The 22,819-nt window shown below is 39.7% G+C and overlaps 1 protein-coding gene across 3 annotated transcripts in view; it reads right to left on the bottom strand.

Annotated features, from left to right (window-relative positions):
* KIF5B (kinesin family member 5B) overlaps nt 1-8,347 on the bottom strand; it is a 38,018-nt gene extending 29,671 nt beyond the window's left edge. For 2 of the 3 annotated variants that reach the window (XM_087945542.1, XM_087945543.1), the window contains exons 1-3: nt 7,988-8,347; nt 2,337-2,424; nt 1,064-1,137 (exon numbers count right to left, since the gene is read on the bottom strand). In XM_087945542.1, the coding sequence (XP_087801668.1) occupies nt 1,064-1,137; nt 2,337-2,424; nt 7,988-8,113 (288 nt within the window). In that variant the 5' untranslated portion in view covers nt 8,114-8,347. Of the gene's footprint in view, nt 1-1,063; nt 1,138-2,336; nt 2,425-7,564; nt 7,745-7,987 lie in introns of those variants that run through there. The other variant, XM_087945544.1, reaches the window with a different exon arrangement.
* Nucleotides 8,348-22,819: the final 14,472 nt, after the last annotated feature.

Genomic DNA, 22,819 nt, shown 5'->3' with positions numbered 1-22,819 from the left:
GCAATCCCTGTTGCCATTGTTAAGTGAGGATCAAGGATCATTAAGCAAGGATCAGCTTGTGACAAGGATCTGCTAGCTTCCAAAAACCAAAGTCAGTGGGGAAGCTAGGAGGAAGTCCCAGGCAGCTTACAAGTAGGCAGGTAAATGGCTGTTGCAGTGTCAGCATGACTAGGTGCTAGGTTCTCCAGTTGGTGGGAATGTACACAGATGCAGAGTGGATACTCTGAAGGATGGGAAAACATGCAGACAGTTGGTGCAATCCAATGCAAGATACTGGGTGAACCAAACAAGTAGTTGCTTCAGACTGGCACAAGTGTGGCCAGGAGGTAAGTTCTGAAGAGTGCAGCAGAGCACATGGGAAAGTGGTGGGAATAACTTACAGGAACAACTTCTGACACAATCATGTGACCACAGGGCACTGCAACTGTTTAAGTGTGAGCTAGTTGCCTGTGCTGATCATGTGGCGGGGGGGAGAGAGCTAAGATGGCCAGTACTTCAAGGACTTGTGGAAAGTATAACTAAGTAATACTGTAACTTTGCCACTGTAACTTTGAACAACTGCTGAACAAGAAGACATTAACTACCTATATCTTTCATTGTCTTCCCAACTACCAGCAACTAAGCTACTATTTTTGCTTTGCTATCATTTAAATTTAGAAGTAAACATTTAAATTCTGTTTTAGTTCTAACCTTATTTTGTTGGATCTTTTTACATCTAATCCTCTTTTTATTATCACATTTTACAATATTACTTTTTTGTTGTATTTTATGGATTGCTATGTTGTAACCTATGGTTACATCAATACACTTACTAATTACTTACCTAAAATGTAATATATACTATTGATACCTTGATAGAAATATTATTACCTAGAAATAATTACATTAATGCTTACAATTGTCTATGAATTTTCTGCTACATAATTTTATTAAGAAATACCTTGCTGAGCTATAACCATTTTCATTTATTTCTACAGTTTGTCTTCATTTGAGTCTTATTCACTAAATAGTTTGATGTGTATAGAGAAGCATGCATCAAGTAACATATTTAACAATATCTTACCTCCATAGTGTGAGTTTTCCCAGATGATGTTTGTCCATAAGCAAATATTGTACCATTATATCCTTCAAGTACATCTACAGTAGAAAGAATATACATTAATAATAGATTCCATAGTAGCTTCATAGGAAGCATTGTACTTTGAAATCAATGCTCTTCTTTGGAAGATTCATTAAGTTTTGCTCCAGAGAGTTCAGTACACTTATATGCAATAAAAATATCTAATAAAGCAAGACAATTGTGGAAAAAAGAAAGAACAGTTATTTGATCTGGGCAAATATTTAACTTCTTGGCAGATCAGGAGTTTCAGTGCATATTATGGTATCTCCCTACCAGAGTTCTATTATTTAATCTACGCATTAAGAAAGGTGTATACTTAAGCCCATTCTTAAGCTTTCATAAGGTGCCAGAGACTATATGGCTGAATTATGGTTCCATATGTTGTTCCATAAAAAGAAACTACTGTACAAAATCTTTGTAATATTGGCCTTGCGTACTTGCTGCTGCTACTGCTTTCTTACATGATTTTAATTTGTTCTTATTCACTACCAATATAATCTTTAGTGCAAGAAGGAAACAATCCTATGCATTCTGAGTTTTCATTCACCTCACCTGTCTCTCATTTCCATTTTGTTTGCTCATATTGCCATATTGTCTTTATGATTATTCTTTCAGCAGCAAGCACAATGCTTCCCACATTGTGAGTTTAAGACAGTTAATAGAGAACATAGGAGAAAGAATAGATAAGAGTTGTTTATTTTTAATGATCTAAGGATAACTGGGAGGAAGAGAGAGAGTGCAAGTCTGCAGTATGTGGAAATAAGAAAAATGTGCATATAGTTTTCTATCTAATAGCCAATTGCAATGCATGAGGAAAAAAATTAATAGGGCAATTAATTCTAAAAAAATAGTTTATTTTATAGGTGAAGGTAGATATATTTATTTTACAAGAATCTATACAATGAGAAAAATTAGTGTGAATCAGTACCTGTTTAATTACTATTATAAATTTCAGTTTATTTCATAAATTTTGGACTGGGTCTCTTGGCATATTTCTGAAAGTTATATGAAAAAAACATCTCCCCCTTCAGACATTAAACTGAATTGTAACTCTGTATCAGATTTTAAAAACAAATTAATTTTTGAACCCAAACTACGTTGCTTGGTCTTGCTACTAAATTAATGTTTTAAAAGGCAAAACAGGTTATAGGGCTATAAAACTACACCTGTGACTCACATATTTTATTATTATTTAAGTAAAATTGTCTCCTCTTACCTTTAACAATCTTTTTAGCACAATCATTATATACTTGTTCTTGTGATGTGTGTGACTGGAATACATGGTCAAATGCATAAGGCTTAGACTGGAAAAAATAAACATAAGTAAAGTTATAAATTTAGAACAATCCTTTGGTATTCCAATTAATTTTGGATCATAGGTTACATTGTATCCCTCTAATGTTTATTAACAAAAATATTTTTTTGCTAAACCTCATACAGTTCCTTGAAAAGACTAATTTTATTTTAAGTTACACATTTATTTTATTATTAGACTTCTATATCACCCATCTGGTCAATTTAATGATACTGAAACTGATTTTAAAAAATGCCAGCAAAAGAGGAGGTAATTTTCAAGGTTAATTTTATCCAATGCTTGAGAGTATGTTAGTTTTAATAAATATATACGCATGACTGTCCACCAGATTTTTCAGACAACATTGAAAGCAATGATTTAACCATTAAAACGGGTCTAACATGTCTTTTGAAAATGTTAGAAAAGATACAGGGATCCAATATAACCTGAAACTAAATTAATTTTAACTTTGAATAATTTGATTATTTCATCTCATTTTGATGACAGCCAGCTTTTGCCTAGTGGTTAACACCAGGTTAGAAAACAGAAGACCATAAGTTCAAGTCCCGAAAGCCAGACGGATGACCTTGGATCAGTCACATTCTTTCAGCCCAACTCACCTCACAGGATTGTTGTTGTAGTAGAGAAAAAAGGAGGAAGAAAGTGCATTGACTATGTTCACTGCCTTATTTGTAAAAATAATAAAGGCGGGATATAAATAAATATGATTTTCCCTGTGTTTATCAAGGCTTTTCAAATGCAATGCAGCTCTTATTAATTTTTCTTCCATTGAAAGGAACAAATAAAATACTGAAATGATAAACATATATTTTATAGTTTCTAGAAATATTTTCTAGTTGAAATATTAGATTGTGCTTCCCTTACTAGATTGAAATATAAAAGTACTGGATGCTAAAGTAATAAACAGTCTAAAGACTATAAAATAGTAATCCAAAGTATATTAACTGATAAAACAAGAACTTTTAAGAATTGTAATACACTATGCTAATTTTAAATTAAGAACAAATCAGAATCATCTGTTTTTAATGTCTAAAGACTGTCAGTATACTCAACACTCCTGAAGAGTTAATCAAAGAGATATGAAATGATGTTTCATAATTCTATCAAGTACTAACTAGGACTGATTTCAATAGGCTGATTCAAGAAATATGGTAATACTTTCAGAAACTGGTTTCCAACCTGGTAAGAAAAGGTAAGTTTAACAGCCACATAGCTTTTGGTTCAAACTATAGTATTTTTTTAATATTCTTCTCACATATTAAGAATACACTAATTCTTTTATTAACTTTGTTAAATGTCTCTACAAAGTCTCTACAAAGCTGATTTCACACAAAAAACCCATATTCTTAAAAAGTACTGAAATCTGTTTCATACTAGTACACAATAGCAAAAACAAGTAGCATTAATTCTGAAAAGTTTATTGATTTTTTTTAATATAAATTAGTTATCTCCTGTTATATTAAGAGCTTTCCAATTTCTAGAGAAAATCATTACAAATTTATAAATTTCTAATCATTACAAATTTATAAACAAGAATTTCTGTTTTGTTTTTAATTAAAACACTTTACAAGCTAAGTACTCATTTGTTCATTAAAGAGGTGCTATGCTCATATAATATACAGAGTAAGTTCTTTAACATTCCAATGTTTGCATAACTCTGGAATTTATTTAACTTACATTAAACTTTATTAAAATTATGAAGTAAAATTTGCTTATGATATACATTTCCTAATCTAATGACATCAAGGGAGTTGACAATCAAATGTTTCCTGATTATTAATCCTGAGTGCTGTAATTTCTTCCGGCATCAGATTAACTTTCACACCAGTTGTAAGGAACAAATGGGAAAGTATAACTGTTCACATATTCTGTTTACAGACTTTCCTTAGGTATTTGGTTAGCTGTTTTGAGACAATATTGGGTTGCAGCCTTTAATCAGAACAAACACGATTTCATTATTTTAGGAACTACCTGGGTTATTCTGACAAATTGAATTTGCACAATAATGACAAACTTTTCAGCTGATTTACCCAGCATGCAGCATGTGTCCATGTTTTGCAGAGATCTCATGAAAAAAATCCATTCATCACATCAGATTTTGGAATAGCTGAAAAGCAGCCACAAAAAAACAAAACAAAAAACAGCGTGGTATCTGCCAGAAGACTTAAGCGTGTGGCATCAAAAATAATTGTTCATTATAAGGTCAAATAAAAAACGTGCCTCTCCATAAATTATGAAATAAAAAGGTCCATGCACCCAATTTTAAACAATTCTGAAGGCAAGTTCATACAAATCCTTCTGCCTGTTTATCAGAAAACTTTATCTCTTCGGGTGTGCCTGATATGCATGCATTGCACATAAAGCACAAGTAATGTGTCCCACCTTAAACATGAAAGCTGGCTGGATGATTTTGGGACAATCACTGGTGTTTATTTGCTGCCTTGAGTTATTTATAAAAATAATAAAGGGATTTTTAAAAATCTAAAAAAAATGTGCTGTGCAAAATAATTAGCAGTCTAAATGCTTTAAAAAGTATTCACCAACAGAGAAATTGGAAACATTTCATTGTTGAACCCATCACAAATGTTACATATCTGAATTAGCTTTTTAGAACAAACATGACAAGTATTAGCAAAATGTATATATCATAGAAACATTCTGCTTCTATAACTTCAGTAAATTTTAGTATGTAAAATTTGCTTTTAAAGTTAAGTTTTGTATTTTATATTAAACACAGAAATTTATTAGGGAAATATAGATATGCGCTCCTTAGTAAACTGCTTGCTTGCAACAGGTAGTCTATATTTCAACAGCCCTCAAAGCAACCTCATTCTACACAGCAAGTTAGGTCTCAGTAAGGACTGAAGCTAATTTTTACTTCCTTAACTCCTCTCCAGTACAATTGTAGTTTATTCACAATGAAACCAGAGTAGACTGCACCAATAAAGAAAAAAATGTGATAAGCCAAATCAAATTTCTAAAACAAACAAATAGAAAACCTCGCTGGGAAATTAATATACATGCTATATTTTCAAAACAGTTTTTATTAAAAGATTTTAAATATACAAGAACTACAGTAAAAAATAGTAAATGTGAAAAATAAAAAAAGAAATTAGAAAAAAGACAAAGGAGTTAGAAAAAAATTGAAAACATTTTAGATATCGATTACAATCTTCATATAATTCTAACCATTTTTTCCTAAGCTTCTATCATAACTCCCTTCTATGACTATTTTTAGTATGCATGGTATAAATATTGAGCCTTAGAGGAAAAGATGTCCTAATACGTATAATTCTGTGATACTTGCAAGTTTTATATATCACAAAAAGTTCTCTATTTTTTTTTACAAAACACATATGGCCAAGTTGTTTTTTGTCTATTGGGCCAAATATAGCCAATTCTAGACAAAGATGGCATACCTCAAATTATTCAATTCTTGTAGCTCCAAAGTAAGATCTGGTAATGCAATGTACACAAGGCTACTTCTGAAGACTGACAAAGAATTAATTCAAAGTATAATTTTGATATTTATAGACTAAGATCATAATTAAGAAAAACCAGGAAAATATGGAAGAAAACAGAATACTTTTTTTCAAACCACTTGAGAAAAATAAGGTTTTCCATTATTTCTCCTTATTTCCCCAAGGTCTCCAAAGCTCTGTTTATGATTTACAGCATATCTTCATTTCTTAAAGAATCTGTAGTTCCTCCTCCACCATTTCTAAGCACAGTTCAAAATGATATCAGTTTTCAAAATCTTTTAAAGCTTAGGACAAAGATACCAAAACAATCTTATTACTTCTCCAAGAAATAAGAGAGAAGTAAGAATTAAAACAAATTCTGCAACATGTCTTTAAATATTTGTGTATTTCAGCCCCAGCTACTGCTCAGTAGGAATGAGGAGTAATTATTACAATGGAGGTAAATTTACAACAAATAAAACCATTTAGGTTAGGGAAGGTTGCCATAAAGAAATGATGAGTCATACCTGGCAACTGAGTAAATCTGAATTGAATAAAATAAACTCAAAGGAAAATCTTTTCAGTAGCTTCACCAGAAATGCATCTCTGAAATGCTCTTCCTGGGAGATCTCCTGGGCCTAATACTCCTTTTTTCATATTTCCTTAGATTTCTAAGGAACTTTTAAAATGCTCATATTATTTTAAGCCATGCAAGTTACTCACACAAGTTTTATTTAAATAGGAAGAACAATCTAGTTAACTTGCAGTTATCAGCTTTTCATAAAAAGTGACATTTTCATAAAACTTCACTATAGTAAATTAATTAGAATAAGCTATTTAGACAAAATTTTAAAAAGGATTTCCAGATGTTGTTTGTTACAATTTGTTTGAATATTAATAAGGCTCATGTGGTTTTTAAGTGAAAGTAGTTTTGAATTACAAATTCTTATCAAGAAAAAATTGTTAATAGTACTTATTACAGAGCTATTGTAAAGTGAACAGTTAAACCAATCGGTTTTTCCAAACCATTCTCCTTTTCAGTTCTAAATTAACTTTTTATAAAGTAGCTGCTGACACAGCTCAGCATCAGCTACAGTCCAATAATAGTATAAAGCTCATCTTCCATATTTAACCGTTCATGTTTGTTTGAAGAAAATCTGCAAAATGAGGTTAGATATTCCAGAATGCCAAATCCAGAAGCATTAAGAGTCTAGCATAAAACCATACCAATCTCAGCAGTAACATTTCTACCCCACATGTGCATAGTTTAAGCACTAAATTATGAAATGCTTTTCTGCAAACACCACATTAGTAATGGAATTCAAGTTGTGCTTCAATTCTACTTATACAATATCGTTTGACAATTTGCGAATTAATGTTCCCCATTGCAAGTTTAAGTTTGCTACCCAATGATCTGTAAGAATTTGCTGGGATAAAAATCTATCTTTAGTACAAATGTGTCAGTTGCTATCAGTTAACTTGCTGGAAAACAGTAAGTTAGATAATCACACCACTGCTCCTAACATGCACTTACTACAGATTTTACAGCCCCACAAGGGAGCTTTTCGATATTCTGTGAACACAAAAGTCTCACCAGTGGGTTTTGTTTTGATGCTTGTTCTGCACAACAAGGCTTAGAACAACATGGAGCTAACTGCTTTTCGGTACCTTTTCTGATAGGTGCATGAGATAATTACACCAGAGTTGACAACTGCTCGAATTCTTCCTCGATTATGTGAGAAGAGCTCACAGCTTGGGCCCAATCTCTTAAACAAACACTTCCCGTGGGATGCCAGGCTCCGTTCAGCCCTTCCCTCCTGGCTCCCGCAACTCCACTCGGGTAGTCCCACCTCCAGGTCTCTCACACCCTCATTCATCCCGGGCGCTGTCCCAGCTTTTGGCCCCAAGATCAGTTTTCCATTACCAAGCCATCCCAATACCCTGACCTGCTGCCACCCCTATCAATACAACCCGGGTCCTTCCAGTCAATGCCCAAGCCTTTGGGGAGACCCCAAGACCTCGCTGCCACTCCTTTCATTTCTCCTTCTTCCCACCCGGCCTCTTCCCACCCGCCTTTCTCTCCGCGCTCACCGCGATGACGACGGTATCTTCGCCCTGGAACTTGGCAATGTACTTGTCGCCTCGAATCACTTCCGAATCATTGAGGGGTCTGAAGCGACACATCACTTTGATGTTGCACTCCGCCGGATCCGCCATCTTAGGCCAAAGGCGCCGCCGCCGCCCGCTGCAGCCACCGTTTTCCCCTCTGGGATGCTGTCTGTCAAGCTCCCCTGCCACTCAGCTGCTGAATCCACTGCCGAATTATCTTTTCCTTTGTCAAGGGGAATAACTACGTCTCCCTCCGCACTAGGAATGAAGAAGGGCTTTCCGTCCCTGCTCTACCGCTACCTCCTGCACTCACTTCCTTTCCAATATGGCAGCCATGGAGGCACCGGCGAAACCGAGACCTCCCCTTATTTAAAACGAGGGCGGAGTTGACAGCTGGCTTGGGAAGAGTGACGTCATGTTCTGCAGGGATGCCAACATCTCCTTCGCCCTCTCACTCTACGCAGGCGCGGAAACGGCTCGTGTTCTTTCAGAGTGAAGCAAAGGGAGCCGTCAACTCAATCAGCGCACTCCACCGGTCGGGGGCGGGACTGGACCACAACGCGCGTGACGGACAAGCAGAAAAGCGAAGAGATTGATGCGCAGGCGCCCACTTCAAAAGAGTGAAAGAGCTTCAACCATAACAACACAAGAGCACACAATAGATATAAACTCAAGGTTAACTGCACCAAACTTGATTGCAGGAAATAGGACTTCAGCAACAGAGTAGTCAATGTCTGGAATACTCTACCTGACTCTGTGGTTTCTTCCTCAAACCCCAAAAACTTTAACCTTAGACTCTCTACTATTGACCTCACCCCTTTCCTAAGAGATCTGTAAGGGGGCATGCATAAACGCACCAACGTTTCTACCATGCCTGTCCTATTGTTTCTTTTATTTTTCTTATATGTACCCTATTGTTTCTTTTATTTTTCTTATATGTACCCATTTCATGTATTCATAACTACCGTGTTTCTCCAACAATACGGCCTCCACCAAAATAGGAAGGCCCAGCATGTTTTATTGGCATAAAATCAAATTAAGCCCCTCCCCCAAATTAAGGCCAATATTAAACATGCGAAATGGGGGGGAATGGCAGGGGAGCTTGCCGTTAGGAAGTACTTTGGCTGCATACCTGGATATGGTGCTGCCTGCGTTGGTGGGGCACTTCGTATCGGGAGACCTTCCGCCACCATTGCTTTACCTTCTCCCCGTGCTGCTGCGGCGTTTAGAGCAACGCCGCGGTGTTTGGTGCAGCCATGCACGGCCAGCCAGGGCTCCTCCCTGCAACCGGAGCCCTGCGGAGACACTTGGCTTCAGGCGCTCCTGTCGCCGCCTTCCCTTTGCCTTCGAAGGTAAAGCCAATTCTTTTAAAAATGACACCCTACTACAACAAAGTCTCCCCTGCCCGAGAGAGCAGCCCAACCCCACGTGGGCAGGCGAATCTCCTGGGGCCGCAGCGCAGGATTGGCCCACCCTGGGAGAAGCACCCAGCCGCCATCCCTGCCTGACGCCGGGCAGAGCACGAAGAGCTTCTCCTGGGGGACCCAGCGCAGCTGACAGGCGGGCCCTCCTGCCCGGCGGCAGAGCTCTCACCAAGGCAGCAAGCGCCTCCCCGCCGGGCCCTCTGCTCATCCCACCAGGGCCGCACCGGAGCCGGGCGAGCTGGGAAGAGCTGAAAAAGCGAACCACAGGTGCGCGCCCCCCTGCCAAGCGAAAGAGCCGGGCCGATCCAAGCTTGGCTTCCTTCCCAAGTCCCTCCAGCCCGAACCCGAAGGGGCCACCGGGAGAGGCTGCCCGAGGCAGTGATAGCACCCACCCATCCGTGGACAGGGAGGCAAGGTGACAGCCTGCGCCGCATCCTCCTCCGAGCTGAGCCCTGCTGAGTCAGCGCCTCTGCCTGATGCCCGTTCCGCTGCAGTGTTTGGAGCTGCCAGCGCATTTGGAGATGTGTGGGGACAGGGACGGGCTGGGCGAGGGGTGGAAAGGACGGGCAGCTTTGGGCTCTCTCTGCTGACCAGGGAAGTAGTGCTGCCATCACCTCGCTTCCCTGTCCGCGGATGGGTGGCCGCTATGACTGCCTTGGGCAGCCTCTCCCGGTGGCCCCTTCGGGTTCATACTGGAGGGACTTGGGAAGGAAGCCAAGCTCAGGTCGGCTCGGCTCTTTTGCTTGGCAGGTGGGTGCTCTGCCCAGCCTGCACGGCTCCAGCGCGGCCCTGGTGGGATGAGCAGAGGGTCCGGTGGGGAGGCGCTCACTGCCTTGGTGAGAGCTCTGCTGCCGGGCAGGAGGGCCTGCCTGTCAGCTGCGTGGGCACCCCAGGAGAAGCTCTTCGCGCTCTGCCTGGCGCCAGGCAGGGATGGCAGCTGCGCACTTCTCTCGAGGTGGGCTGATCCTGCATTGCGGCCCCGGGAGATTCGCCTCCCTACGTGGGGTTGGGCTGCCCTCTTGGGCAGGGGAAGCTTTGTTGTAGTAGGGCGTCATTTTTAAAATAATTGGCTTTACCTTTGAAGGCAAAGGGAAGGCGGCGACAGGAGCGCCTGAAGCGGAGTGTCTCCGCCGGGCTCTGGTTGCAGGGAGGAGCCCTGGCTGGCCGCATGTGGCTGTGCCAAACGCCACGGCGTTGCTCTAAACGCCATGGCAGCAAGGGAGGAGGGAAGGCAACGGTGGTGGAAGGTCTCCAGATACGAAGTGCCCCACCAACGCCGAGGTCAACATCCAAGCTGTCACCGCCCGCCCACCCGAGGATGCAAGGTGGGGGGAATTAAGTCACCCCCGAAAAGACGGCCTAGCCGTTTTTTCAGGGGTCAAAAAAAAAAAGGCCCGGCCTTATTTTGTGAGAAACATGGTATGTATATACTTATACCTGTTATCTTGTAAGCGATTGACAAATCTAAATAAATAAATAAATAAATAAATAAATAAATAAATAAATAAATAAATAAATAAATAAAAAGGCACACAGAGAGGGGCGGGGAAGGGGGCACCAGCATAATTCCTCATACATAGTCTCCCAAACTTTAATATATAATTCAACATTACATTGTCTACAGGCATATAAAGATTCCATGATAGATTTATTAATATACATTAAAATACTGTCCCCAACAAAATATCAAAAATCTGCAGGATCTTATCATACATATGAGTCAATAAAGATATCTCCAATAAAATTTGATGTCCATTTTTCAGGTATATTCTCCTGGGTATACAGTACACTTGAAATTGAATTTTTGACTATTCCATTTTAATCTCAAATCTGCAAATACTTTATTTATTTATTTATTTATTTGATTTGCCAATTGTTTACAAGATAATAAGTATAAGTGTATACATAGTTGTGAATACATGAAATGGGTACATATAAGAAAAATAAAAGAAGAATAAGAGAAACAATAGGACAGGGACTGTGTAGGCACGTTGGTGCGCTTATGCACGCCCCTACAGGCCTCTTAGGAAAGGGGTGAGGTCAATAGTAGACAGTCTAAGGTTAAAGTTTTTGGGGTTTGGGGAAGAGACTACAGAGTCGGGTAGAGTATTCCAGACATTGACCACTCTATTGCTGAAGTCGTATTTCCTGCAATCAAGTTTGGTGCGGTTTACTATTCAAACCTTTTAAAGAATATGAAGTCAATGATTCAATTTAACAATTAACATTTTCCACTCGCTCCAATAGTGTGATGTCAACTCAATAATTTGCTAGTGATGATTTAAGAAGGACCTGCCCTTGTAACGTTCTGTTAGTGTTGCCTTACAATAAAGCAGAATTAGTTCATCATGTCATGTTTCCTCTCTGGCTTCTCTGGGAGGACTGAAATGAATTTTACAAGACTTAAAGGTACAAACTTCCTGCTGCCATTTTTAATTGCCTGATCTGTGAGGGTGGATCATTTGTAAGTTTCTTTCTCTGACAGTTTACCACTGGGGGTTCCTGCCTCTCTTGTTTGTCTGATTGTTTCCCAGGCAGCATCTCTTTCCCTCTTTCCCCAATGTCATTCTACATTCCATTACACCATCTTTATGTTATAACTTGATGTATTGTGGTTACCTACAATTATGTTTGGATGTATCACTGTTTAAAAAAACTATGACTTAGCATAGAGTGAAAACCCAACCTTTGTATGTTTAATTTAGGAATTTGGTTCCTTAAAAGCAACTTAGTGCAGTAAAACAAGTTTTTAGCTCTCCATGAATATCATGTTGTAACAAGCTTACCTATCTAATGCCAATAAATCTTAAATGAATGTTCTATCTAATCATGGCCAAAGAAGCTATGCTACATGATCACAGAAATGCTACAGTCAGTAATTATTTGCAGGGTTATTTATTTATTTATTTATATGGAAAACCTATTTGCCACCCATCTCATATCCAACAACTATGGGTGGCTTGCAACATAAAACATTAAAGCAAAAAAGACATTAAAATCAATGGTCATTGGACACAGCAGATAAAATCATTAACAATTACAAACCATTAAAACCAGATAGGAAAGGCGGGAACTGGATACCCAGAGGGTAAGGAGGTAGGATTAGATTTTAATCAATCAATCACCTCCAGGATGCAGCTCCCCCATTGAGTCCCCAAGCCATCTGGCAGAGTTAGGTCTTGAGACTCTTTTGAAATGTCAGGAGGCTAGGAGCCAATCTCATCTCAGGGCGTAAAGTGTTCCAGAGGGCAGGAGGCATAGCAGAGAAGGCTTTTCTTCTGAAGACTGCCAGCCAAAATTTCTTTCCCTCTGCAGACATGGGTAGTGTGGGCCAGTCCAATCAGACTGAGATGGTTCCTGAAGTAGCCTGGACCCATGTTAAGTAGAGTTTTAAGGGTAATGACCAACACCTTGAATTGCCTTTAAATGGCCACTGTGCTTTGAAAGAGTCTGACATATGACTCTCATATAATACATCATAAAAACATGAAACTGAACAGATCAAATTTTGCAGTTTTGGAGTTCCATATGCACTGAAGGTTTACAAAAGATGTCTAGGTTGGGACTGTAAATTGTGATTCTAGAAATGCACAGTTTGAAAATTTAAAGCATAAAAATTTAGGTTTGTGTTTCTCCAGGCAGTCACTTACTTATGTTGTGAACATTTACAATTTTTGAGTAGGAATAATGGAAAGATATAAAACTTTCAACAATTTAAAAATAATCATTGGTTTTGCTATTTTTTTTTTCCTGGAGGAGGAACAGGAACAGGAAAAAACAATGTCTGTTAAATTCATTTGCCTTCATAGTGTGTCCACAATGCACATCCAGAATAAAGTTGTCAATACAGCTCTACCATCTGGAGCAAAAAGGGTAGCAATTAGTGGTCTTCCTGCTTAAAGTCTAGTCCTCATCATTTTCAGCAATCATTGGAAAAATTCTGTTCATTCAGACAGTACCCATATGACCTCAGCATGTCATCCAATCAATTTTTTCCTATTTTTTTTTCATCAAAGATTATTGAATTATGAAACACTAGATCAGGCTTGTCCAACCCGCGGCCCACGGGCCGCATGCGGCCCAGGTCACCTCGTAATGCGGCCCAACACCCACCCCAACCTTCATGAAAGATCCAGCGAGGAGGAGGAGGAGAGGCAGGCGCGAGGCGGGGCGAGGCGAGCAACAGAAAAGGCGGGCAGCCGCAGCCCAAAAGTCCCACCCCGCCACCTCCTGCTGTTGCCGCCGCCACCGCTGCTGTTCTGCCCCCGCCGCTGCTGCTTCTGCCCCCACCGCCCCCGCCGCCGCCGCTGCTTCTGCCCCTGCCACCGCCGCCGCCGCTTCTGCCCCCCCCCCGCCGCCGCTGCTGCTTCTGTCCCCCGCCGCCGCCGCCGCTGCTGCTTCTGCCCCTGCCACCGCTGCCGCCGCTGCTGCATTTGCAGGAGGAGAGGTAGGCGTGAGGCGGGCGAGCTTTCTTCCCCCTCCCCCACCCCGCAAAATTTGGCCGGAAAATTAATAAAAATAAATAATTTGCAGGAGGAGAGGTAGGCGTGAGGCAGGCGAGCTTTCTTCCCCCCACAAAATTTGGCGGAAAATTATAAAATAAAAAATAAATAATTTTTAATAAATAATTAATAATAAATAATAAATAATAATTTTATTTTATTTTATTTTATTATTAATTAATTTAATTTAATTTAATTTAATTTATTATTTAATTTAATTATGTGCGGCCCAAACCAAATTTTCATCTTCTAATGTGGCCCAGGGAAGGTGAAAGGTTGGACACCCCTGCACTAGATGGAAGCAAAGAGAATTTTCTGTAACTCTGCTACTATCTAGCGATTGTCTAGATTTATGGTGTTATGGAAGAGTTAAGATTTTAATTTAAGAAAATAGTTTTGGTTTATGTATATATGAAATAAACTGTAGCTCTGAGGCACCTAGGTTGATAGTTTTATATAAAATGCCCTAAACAAGGCAGTTGCAGAAGCCAGACCTCAAATGATCTCAAGCCAAAATAAAGCTTATCTTTCTGTGTCTTAAGTTGTCCTCATAAGACACCTTGTGCTGGCAAGAAAGAAAACACTATTCCCATGCCAGAAAACTTACACCTGACTTTGCACAAACTCAAGAAATGGAATGAAATAGAGGGGATGTCATGTCCACATATCCGTTATATATGTTTTATTATTTTTTATTATTTTATATGATACATTTCATCTATATCATAAATGTACACACTGTGGCAAGCAAGATGTATTGGGTAAGCCCTCTAAGTATAATTTGCTCTGTGTCTGTTTTTCTTTGATTAGGGAATATTGAACAGGTAGTCCTTGAATTATAACAGTTCATTTAGTGACCGTTCAAAGTTACAATGGCACTGAAATAAATCACTTATGACCATTTTTCACACGACTATTGCAGCAACCCTCTGTCACATAATCAAAATTCAGATGCTTGACAACTGGCCATAATGACATAAAAGTCATAAAATGACACAAACTCATTTCACAAATGTTTCACTTTGCAATATAAACATTCAAGGACTACCTATATTAAATTCAGACTGGTCACTATTCAAGATAATGTAGTATACAACCTGATGCTTTCAAGTGTGTAATTTCCAACTCAGCCATTATAATGTAGAAAGTTAGCACCCACCCCTCTCCTAGAAGAATGAAATATTCTAGGAAATATTAAGAAAGGCAGAATATAATACCTCCCTGGATGAGAAAAGGAGAAACATGCTCTTGGAAAGCAGCCCCAACCTTTGTTAATAGCCCCAGAAAGACAAAAGGCATCTTATCTACAACACAAAAGACCTTCAGCTCCAGGATGATGGAATTAGCCCTCACTTAGATCCAAACAAAACAAAGCCAGTAAGCCATAATAGCCCCTTCATTACATCACCCAGCAAGATTCAACCAAGCTTGGGACTCAAGACAACCTACAAAGTTATTCCGGTATGGCCCCATGGGATTCTGACAATCACAGTTCAAAGCCCAACAGAGTGTATAAATCTCCCTCCCTCTCTCACCCATGTGCTTTTTTTGCCCAGGATCTGGAATTATGTGGTCCTGTTGTCCACCATTAAACCATCTTTCCAAGCAGTCTCCATGTTTCCAATGTCTTTCTCCCTACTTGGAAATGGACCCAGATGGACATTTCTTCCAACAATTGCCAACAACATTTGGAAGACATCAAATTAGGAAAGGTTGCTATTTCATATTTTCATTGAGTTTGTATCAAGAAGACACATTTCTTTTGAAAATGAGGACACTTTAATTTGAGAGAAAAGCAATGCACAATCACTTTGGAAGTTATTTTGCTGAACGGTAAGCCTGCCAATAAGACAGTATTCATTTTTCAGACTCCAGAAACATTACTGCTGACTGCAGTCCATTATAAAGGATGTTATAATAAAATAAATAAATATTCCCATAGAGTGCATATCAGTGCATTAAGGCAATCTTGAAGATGGTAACCTCATTATGTGGTAAGTGATATACAAAGCAACTTGGAATTCAACCATATTCAGTTTATCTGTAAAACTGAAAATATTTATATGGAAAGCAACAGAACAACTGTTATTAGATACTTCATTTTACCTCTCTGCTGATTTGTTATGATATTTCATATAACATTTATTACTTTTAGGAAAATGAATAATTACAAATTTGGAATAGAGTCCACCTAATTATTTTACATTTACTCTTCCTAAAAGTTTGGGTATGATTAGTCAAATATTCAAATTAAGTAGGAGGGGTAAGGAATTCTGCATTAAATCTACAAGTTCTGCCCCTCGACATGTAACTAAAAAGAGGCAACCGAGAAAGTGATAATGAATTGTAAAGATACGGGCTTATTTATTTTTTAAATAGTGGGCCTATGTTAAAACTTGCTTTTCAAGGCACCGCAGCCCTTATGTAGCATATGTTTGAGAAATATAACTTTAAGGGCTTATATCAGTGATCCCCAACCTTTTTGACGCCGCGGCCCGATACTGGCATCAGCTGGGCGCTGCGGCCCGGTACCGGCATCAACTGGGCGCCGCCATCTTTTTGACGAAAAGTGCTTCCGGTGACCTCACCGGAAGCACTTTTTCCAAAAGATGGCGGCGCTTAGCGCTCCGTGAGCTTTTCGGGTAGAAATGGCTTTCTACCCGAAAAGCTCACCGAGCGCATGCGCGCCGCCATCTTTTTGATGAAAAAGTGCTTCCAGTGAGCTTTCTACCCGGAAAAGCTCACCGGAAGCACTTTTTACCAAAAAAGATGGCGGCGCCCAGCAACCAGCGGCCCGGTAAGACTTGTTCCGCGGACTGGTACTGGTCCGCGGACCGGTGGTTGGGGACCCCTGGCTTATATGGTGCATTAAACTAACTAAACTAACTAACTAACTAATAACAATTACATATGTATTAAGCTTGTTTATACCTAACTCCAAGCATATTTTATTACAAAGAAACTCTTATTTTTGTTCAATTTTGTTTTAGATAATATTCTTATTGTTTTATATTTTATACTTTTAAAATAACCAATTGTCCAGAAATCTTTTGTTATTGAACAAGATAATAGATTTATTTATAAAATGTATATTTGATCTTTTAGGTACATGTGGATAGAACTGGAGCTTTGATAAACCTCACCTATTAATGGAATTGATAGCTTTTCAGACCTGTTCTGAGTTATGAAATAACGATATCAGGAAATAAATGCTAAGAGAAGCATTTATAATTCTCTAGCCATTCTTTCTGAATCTATCGCATATTGTTTTGGAGAATGAGGATGGGGATGAGAGAGGGAGAAAGCTCTATAGCATGTAGTATAATACCAGGGGTGTGTGGTAAGGACAACAAAATGGCTTCCATTGCACTATTTTGGCTGCCATCTTGACTTTTTTAAAATTCTCCCCATGCCTCTGTCACACAATCTGCTTTATAGTTCCTAAATTAGCCTGATCTCTTCAGCATGATCAAGGACCTATCTAATTACCAGAACTGTCTGCTCTCAATTAAGCTGATCTATTCATGTGGAATTATCAGAGGCGTTCATTTTCTTCCTTAAGACAGCAAAATGTCTTGGACCAATCCACTGAAGACAACAGTACATTTGCTCTAGCAGAAAAATGTAGGGCTTTGTTTTGTTTTTTCTCTTCAGTCTTTTCCTCTAGAGAGGCTTATGCGAAGCATTTTGTGTAGCAACCAGCTCTGTTGCCTAATTGAGGCTAGTGATGGCAGCATCGTTTATTTTTCTAATGAAGTACTCAGAGGTATACTTCAGATCTGACATATGCTTAGGGATAAGAATTTTTTTTTCTGGCTTCAGGAAGAAGTCACCCATTTTTAAAAGGTTTTTTTTTTCATCCAAGAGCTGCATCAATTAAATATAAGGAACAAAATATTGCCTGACTGTCTCAATCTGTTATCATTAGATGCATTAAAATACATTTTCCATTATCCAGACTAGTTTAGAGAGACAACTAATTCATAATAATTCTGTTGCTTTACAAAATCAAATATTGTTGTAATTTCTGTAGTCTTATTCCAAATATAATCTGTTTTAATGCTTGGGCACCTAGGTCAGAAGTTTTCCCTTTTTAAAGGTGTCTCCTCATTGTGGAAAAGCCATTCAGAAGAATACTGAAAAATTGCCAGAACTGTTAAGGCAATTTTCAGCAGCTCTTCTCTATCCATTATAATTTTCTACTGATAACAAAATATTCTACTCTCATTCTATATCCAGAAGCCAAATGAACTGGATTCAGGTCATGACTAGATATGGAACAATTTTCTCAATAACACTGTGTGCAAGGCAGGCTAAATAGTCATTCAAGTAGTTCCCTGTTGCATCATCACACCTGCACTCCTGCCCTCAGAATTTTGAGGTAACAGCAATAGTGCTATTCCACCGGTTCAGCCTGGTTCTGGCGTACCAGTAGTGCTGAAGATCAGCGGAGACCGAACCGGTCCTCTCTGACGAGCTACTGTTGCCCCCCCGACCTTTATTCCCTGCTTTTGAAGCACAGCTGGTTTGCGTGTCACAGCAGATTGCCGCACATCAGCTGTTGAAGCCGAGGGTTACAATAAAGAGTAAATGTATTTGATTATCAATGTATTAACAATAGCTAGAATTATATTTGCACAAAATTGGAAAAATGAGAAAATTCCGATGGATGAGGAAATAATTAAGAAAATAATACAATGTGCAGAAATGAGTAGATTGACAATGGCAATTAGAGAACAAGAAGAAAAAGATTATTATAAAATTTGGAATTTGTTTTATGAATGGCTGGACAGAAGAGTAAGAAATTGAAATATGTTACAGTATAATATATCATTACTGATAAATGAATGAGTTAGATAGAGTAAGAAAATGAATGTGAAATATATCATTGAAAGTCAATAATTACAATGTTAAGGATAATATAATAAGTGATATATTTGATATAAAATACTGATTAGAATATAAACATATATAAGTAAAATATGTATGATAATGTTATTATGTGCACAAAGGTATATGTACCCAACTGACACACGGTTGAACAGAAAGGTTTTATTTATTTCTGTCAGCTGGTGCTCCGTTCAAAATCCAGGAAAGAAATACTTAGACTCTTGTAATTAGAGAAAATATGTCTTTTACTGGAAGTCAGTGGTAGCAACAAGAAAATTCTGAATCTAGGTAAATAGGCACGCACATCACATATATCAAGGGAGTGAAATGTTCCCACCCCCCAACAGTTCAAACGGTTCTTCCAATTAAAAGTTGTGAACTACATCATGCGGACATCTCCAGGTGGTGATGATTAGTTGACCTTGGCTTACTCAGATAAAGGGTTGCAGTTGCGCAGAGAAGAGAAAGCTAAGCAGGAATGAGAAACCCTCCCCAGTTTATACAATATTAGTTAGCAACATTTGCAGCTTACATCCCATACATTTCCCCCTTCCACCCCCCGTTACTCATGGCAGCCAGAAAGAAGCAAAGGAAAGGAGGAAGATCTTGAAGGCTGACATTCGGCCCTCCTAGAAAAAAAAACATTAGTCCTGTAAAAGAAGGAAAGATAAAAGGCACGATTTAATAACCAGTTAACATAAAAGAGACACGCATCTAGGGTTTATCAGGATAATTAGAACGAAATGCTCTGACAAGCCTAGGGGCTCTAACATCTTTTTCATTGACCCATTCAGCCTGGGATGAAGGAAAATGCTTCCAAGCAACCAAATATTGGAGCCGACCCCTCCGTCGTCGAGAGTCTAGAATTTCTTTAACTTCAAAATGTTGTTCGCCGTCAATAAGCAATGGCACAGGAGGGTCTGTCTCGATCGGTCTCATATCCGAAGTATGTTCAGGTTTTAACAAACTTATGTGGAAAACCGGATGAATTCGTCGAAAGCTTTTAGGTAATTTCAATTGGACTGCCACAGGGTTTACAATTCGTTCAATCGAGAAAGGACCAACATACTTAGGACCAAGTTTCTTTGACTTTTGAGTGGTTTGTAGATATCTGGTGGACAGAAAGACTTTATCGCCCACTTGATATGGGTTTTGTGGAGTCCTCTTTTTATCTGCAAATTTCTTATGAGCCCGATGTGCATCATCCAATGCTTTACGAGCGACTGGCCAATTAAGCTGGAGTTGTGTTATCTATTCATCTAATGACTGAATACTAGGCCTCTCACGAGGGAGTTCAGGTATGGGTACAAAGTCTTATCCCGATGCCACCTTGAAGGGGGTAAATCCAGTACTACTATGGATAGAATTGTTATATGCCACTTCAGCAAATGGTAATAAAATGGTCAGTCCAATTATCTTGCTGATAGTTTATGTAACATCTAAGGTACTGCTCTAATACGGCATTAGTTCTCTCACAGGCCCCATTGGTTTGGGGATGGTGGGCGGAGCTTAATCCCTGGGCGGAGCCCAATAATTTCAGGAACTCCCTCCAAAAGTTCGAGGTAAATTGAACACCCCTGTCAGAGATTATGCATTCAGGAACCCCATGTAATCTATAGATATGCAATATAAACAGTTCAGCCAATGTTTTTGCAGATGGAATCTTCGAACAAGGTATGAAATGTACTTGCTTGGAAAACAAATCAGTTACCACCCAAATAACTGTGTTTCCCCCGCTTTCGGGTAATTCAACTATAAAGTCCATAGAAATTTCCTTCCACGGAGCCGTTGGTCTAGCCACATTTTGTAACAACCGTGCTGGCTTACCAGGAGGTATCTTGGCTGATGCACAAATAGAACAGCTAGCCACATAAGTTTCAATGTCCTTCTTCAAAGTAGGCCACCAGAATTGTCGCTTAACTAGGTGTAAGGTTTTCACGAATCCAAAGTGACCAGCCGCTTTAGAATCATGAGCTTGTTTGTAAGATTTGGCTCCTCAGTTTCTCTGGCACATACAACTTGGCTCCCACCCAGGCCAGTCCATCTCTAAGTGTACAGTTATTCGAATGAGCCAGGAACCAATCATCGAGTTTTAGAGCATCCTTTAATTGCGCAGTCAAATCATTCGATAGATCTACTTCCTTTTTCTTCTTTTGGGCTCTAGTAACTACTGGAGCTGCCAACTGTTCGATTGGAACAATCGGCCGTACTACTTCCTGGCAAGCACTATTATATTGAGGTAGTCTAGATAGAGCATCTGCCATGAAGTTCCTCCCCCCCGGAATGTACTTCAATGAAAAATTAAACCGTTTAAAGTACTGAGCCCAGCGAATTTGTTTGGGGGACAGCTTCCGAGGTGTTTTTAAGGCCTCTAAATTCTTATGGTCGGTCCACACCTCAAACGGGTGTTTTACTCCTTCCAAGAAATGTCTCCAAGTGAGTAGGGCCCAACGAACTGCAAACGCTTCTTTTTCCCACACTGCCCACCTTCGTTCGGTTTCAGATAATTTACGGGAGGTATATGCACAGGGTTGTAAAATCCCCTTCTCATTGATTTGCAGCAATACAGCTCCCACCGCCACATCACTCACATCGGCCTGGATTATGAAAGGAGCATCCATGTCCGGGTGCTTCAGCATTGGTTCAGCAGCAAACAGTCGTTTCAGCTTTTCAAAGGCCGCTTGACATTCCATGGACCACTCCAGTGGCTTACTAGGTTTTGGTTTCGCCTCCCCTTTGGTTTTTAGGAGGTTCATGATAGGCAGTGCTATCTTTGCAAAAGCCGGGATAAATTGTCAGTAAAAATTGGCGAATCCCAAGAAACTCTGAAGTTGTTTTCTGGTGCGTGGGGGGGCCCATTCCAACACAGCACGCACCTTCCCTGGATCCATTTCTATGCCCTCATGTGAGATGCGATACCCCAAATAGTCAATTTTCTCCTGATGGAACTCACATTTGGACAATTTAGCATACAACTTAGCGTCTCGGAGTTTCTTTAAGACTGACCACACCAGTTTCACATGTTCATCCCAAGTCTCTGTGTATATAAGGATATCATCAAGGTAGACCAAAAAACCCTTGTATAAATGTTCATGTAAAACCTGATTAATCATCTGCATGAATAATGCTGGGGCCCCCTGTAGGCCAAATGGAAGAACACGGAACTGGAAACAACCTATTGGGCAGTTAAAAGCGGTTTTCCATTCGTCCCCTTCCTTAATTCGAACCTGGTAATATGCTTCTCTCAAGTCAAGCTTCGTAAAAATCTTCCCCTTGGCCAGGTGGGCCAGCATGTCCTTCATCAGGGGGAGGGGGGTACACGTTTTCTACGGAAATGGCGTTCAGGTTTCTGTAATCAACACATAAGCGAAAGGAGCCATCTTTCTTTTCACGGAACAGTACTGGGGCCGCTACCCAGGGTCTAGCGGGCTGGATGAAACCACGTTTCAAATTTTTATCGATAAACGACCGCAGCTCTTCTAATTCCCGCGGTGTCATCGAGTACAGCTTAGGCTTCGGGAGTTTCACCCCAGGTAAAAATTCAATACTACAATCTGTTGAACGATGAGGGGGAAGTTCATCCGAGGCCTTCTCACTGAATACTTCCTTTAAGTCCCAATATTCCTCTGGAATTTTCTCCCCCTCCTTCAGTTCCTTGGTGCCTGTGGAAGCTAGGTCAATAGGATTCTGCAGTTTTGGTTGAGATCGCCCCTCCCCTTCCGGGCGCTGGTCGGTACGTATACGCAATGACTCTCTTCTCCAATTGACATTTCCGGAGCCAGGGAAATCCCAGTATTAGTGGCTGTTCCATCCCAGGGGCCACAATAAAACACAGAATCTCGCTATGCTTCCCCATTGTCATTTCTATGGGTTCCGTTATGAAACGTGCAGGACCGCCCACCGCCACTGATCCATCCAATTGGCAAAAGGCTATGGGCATTTTTAAAGGTCTTAGTCTTAAGCCCATCTTCTGTACTACTTCCGGGCTGATCACACAT

Source organism: Notechis scutatus, chromosome Z, assembly GCF_049901735.1.
Source record: "Notechis scutatus isolate UNSWTSFEM ecotype Mainland chromosome Z, rNotScu1.2, whole genome shotgun sequence".
Taxonomy (NCBI): Eukaryota; Metazoa; Chordata; class Lepidosauria; order Squamata; family Elapidae; genus Notechis; species Notechis scutatus.
Note: the sequence above shows the minus strand (reverse complement) of the source record. Positions and strands in the feature narration are given on the sequence as shown.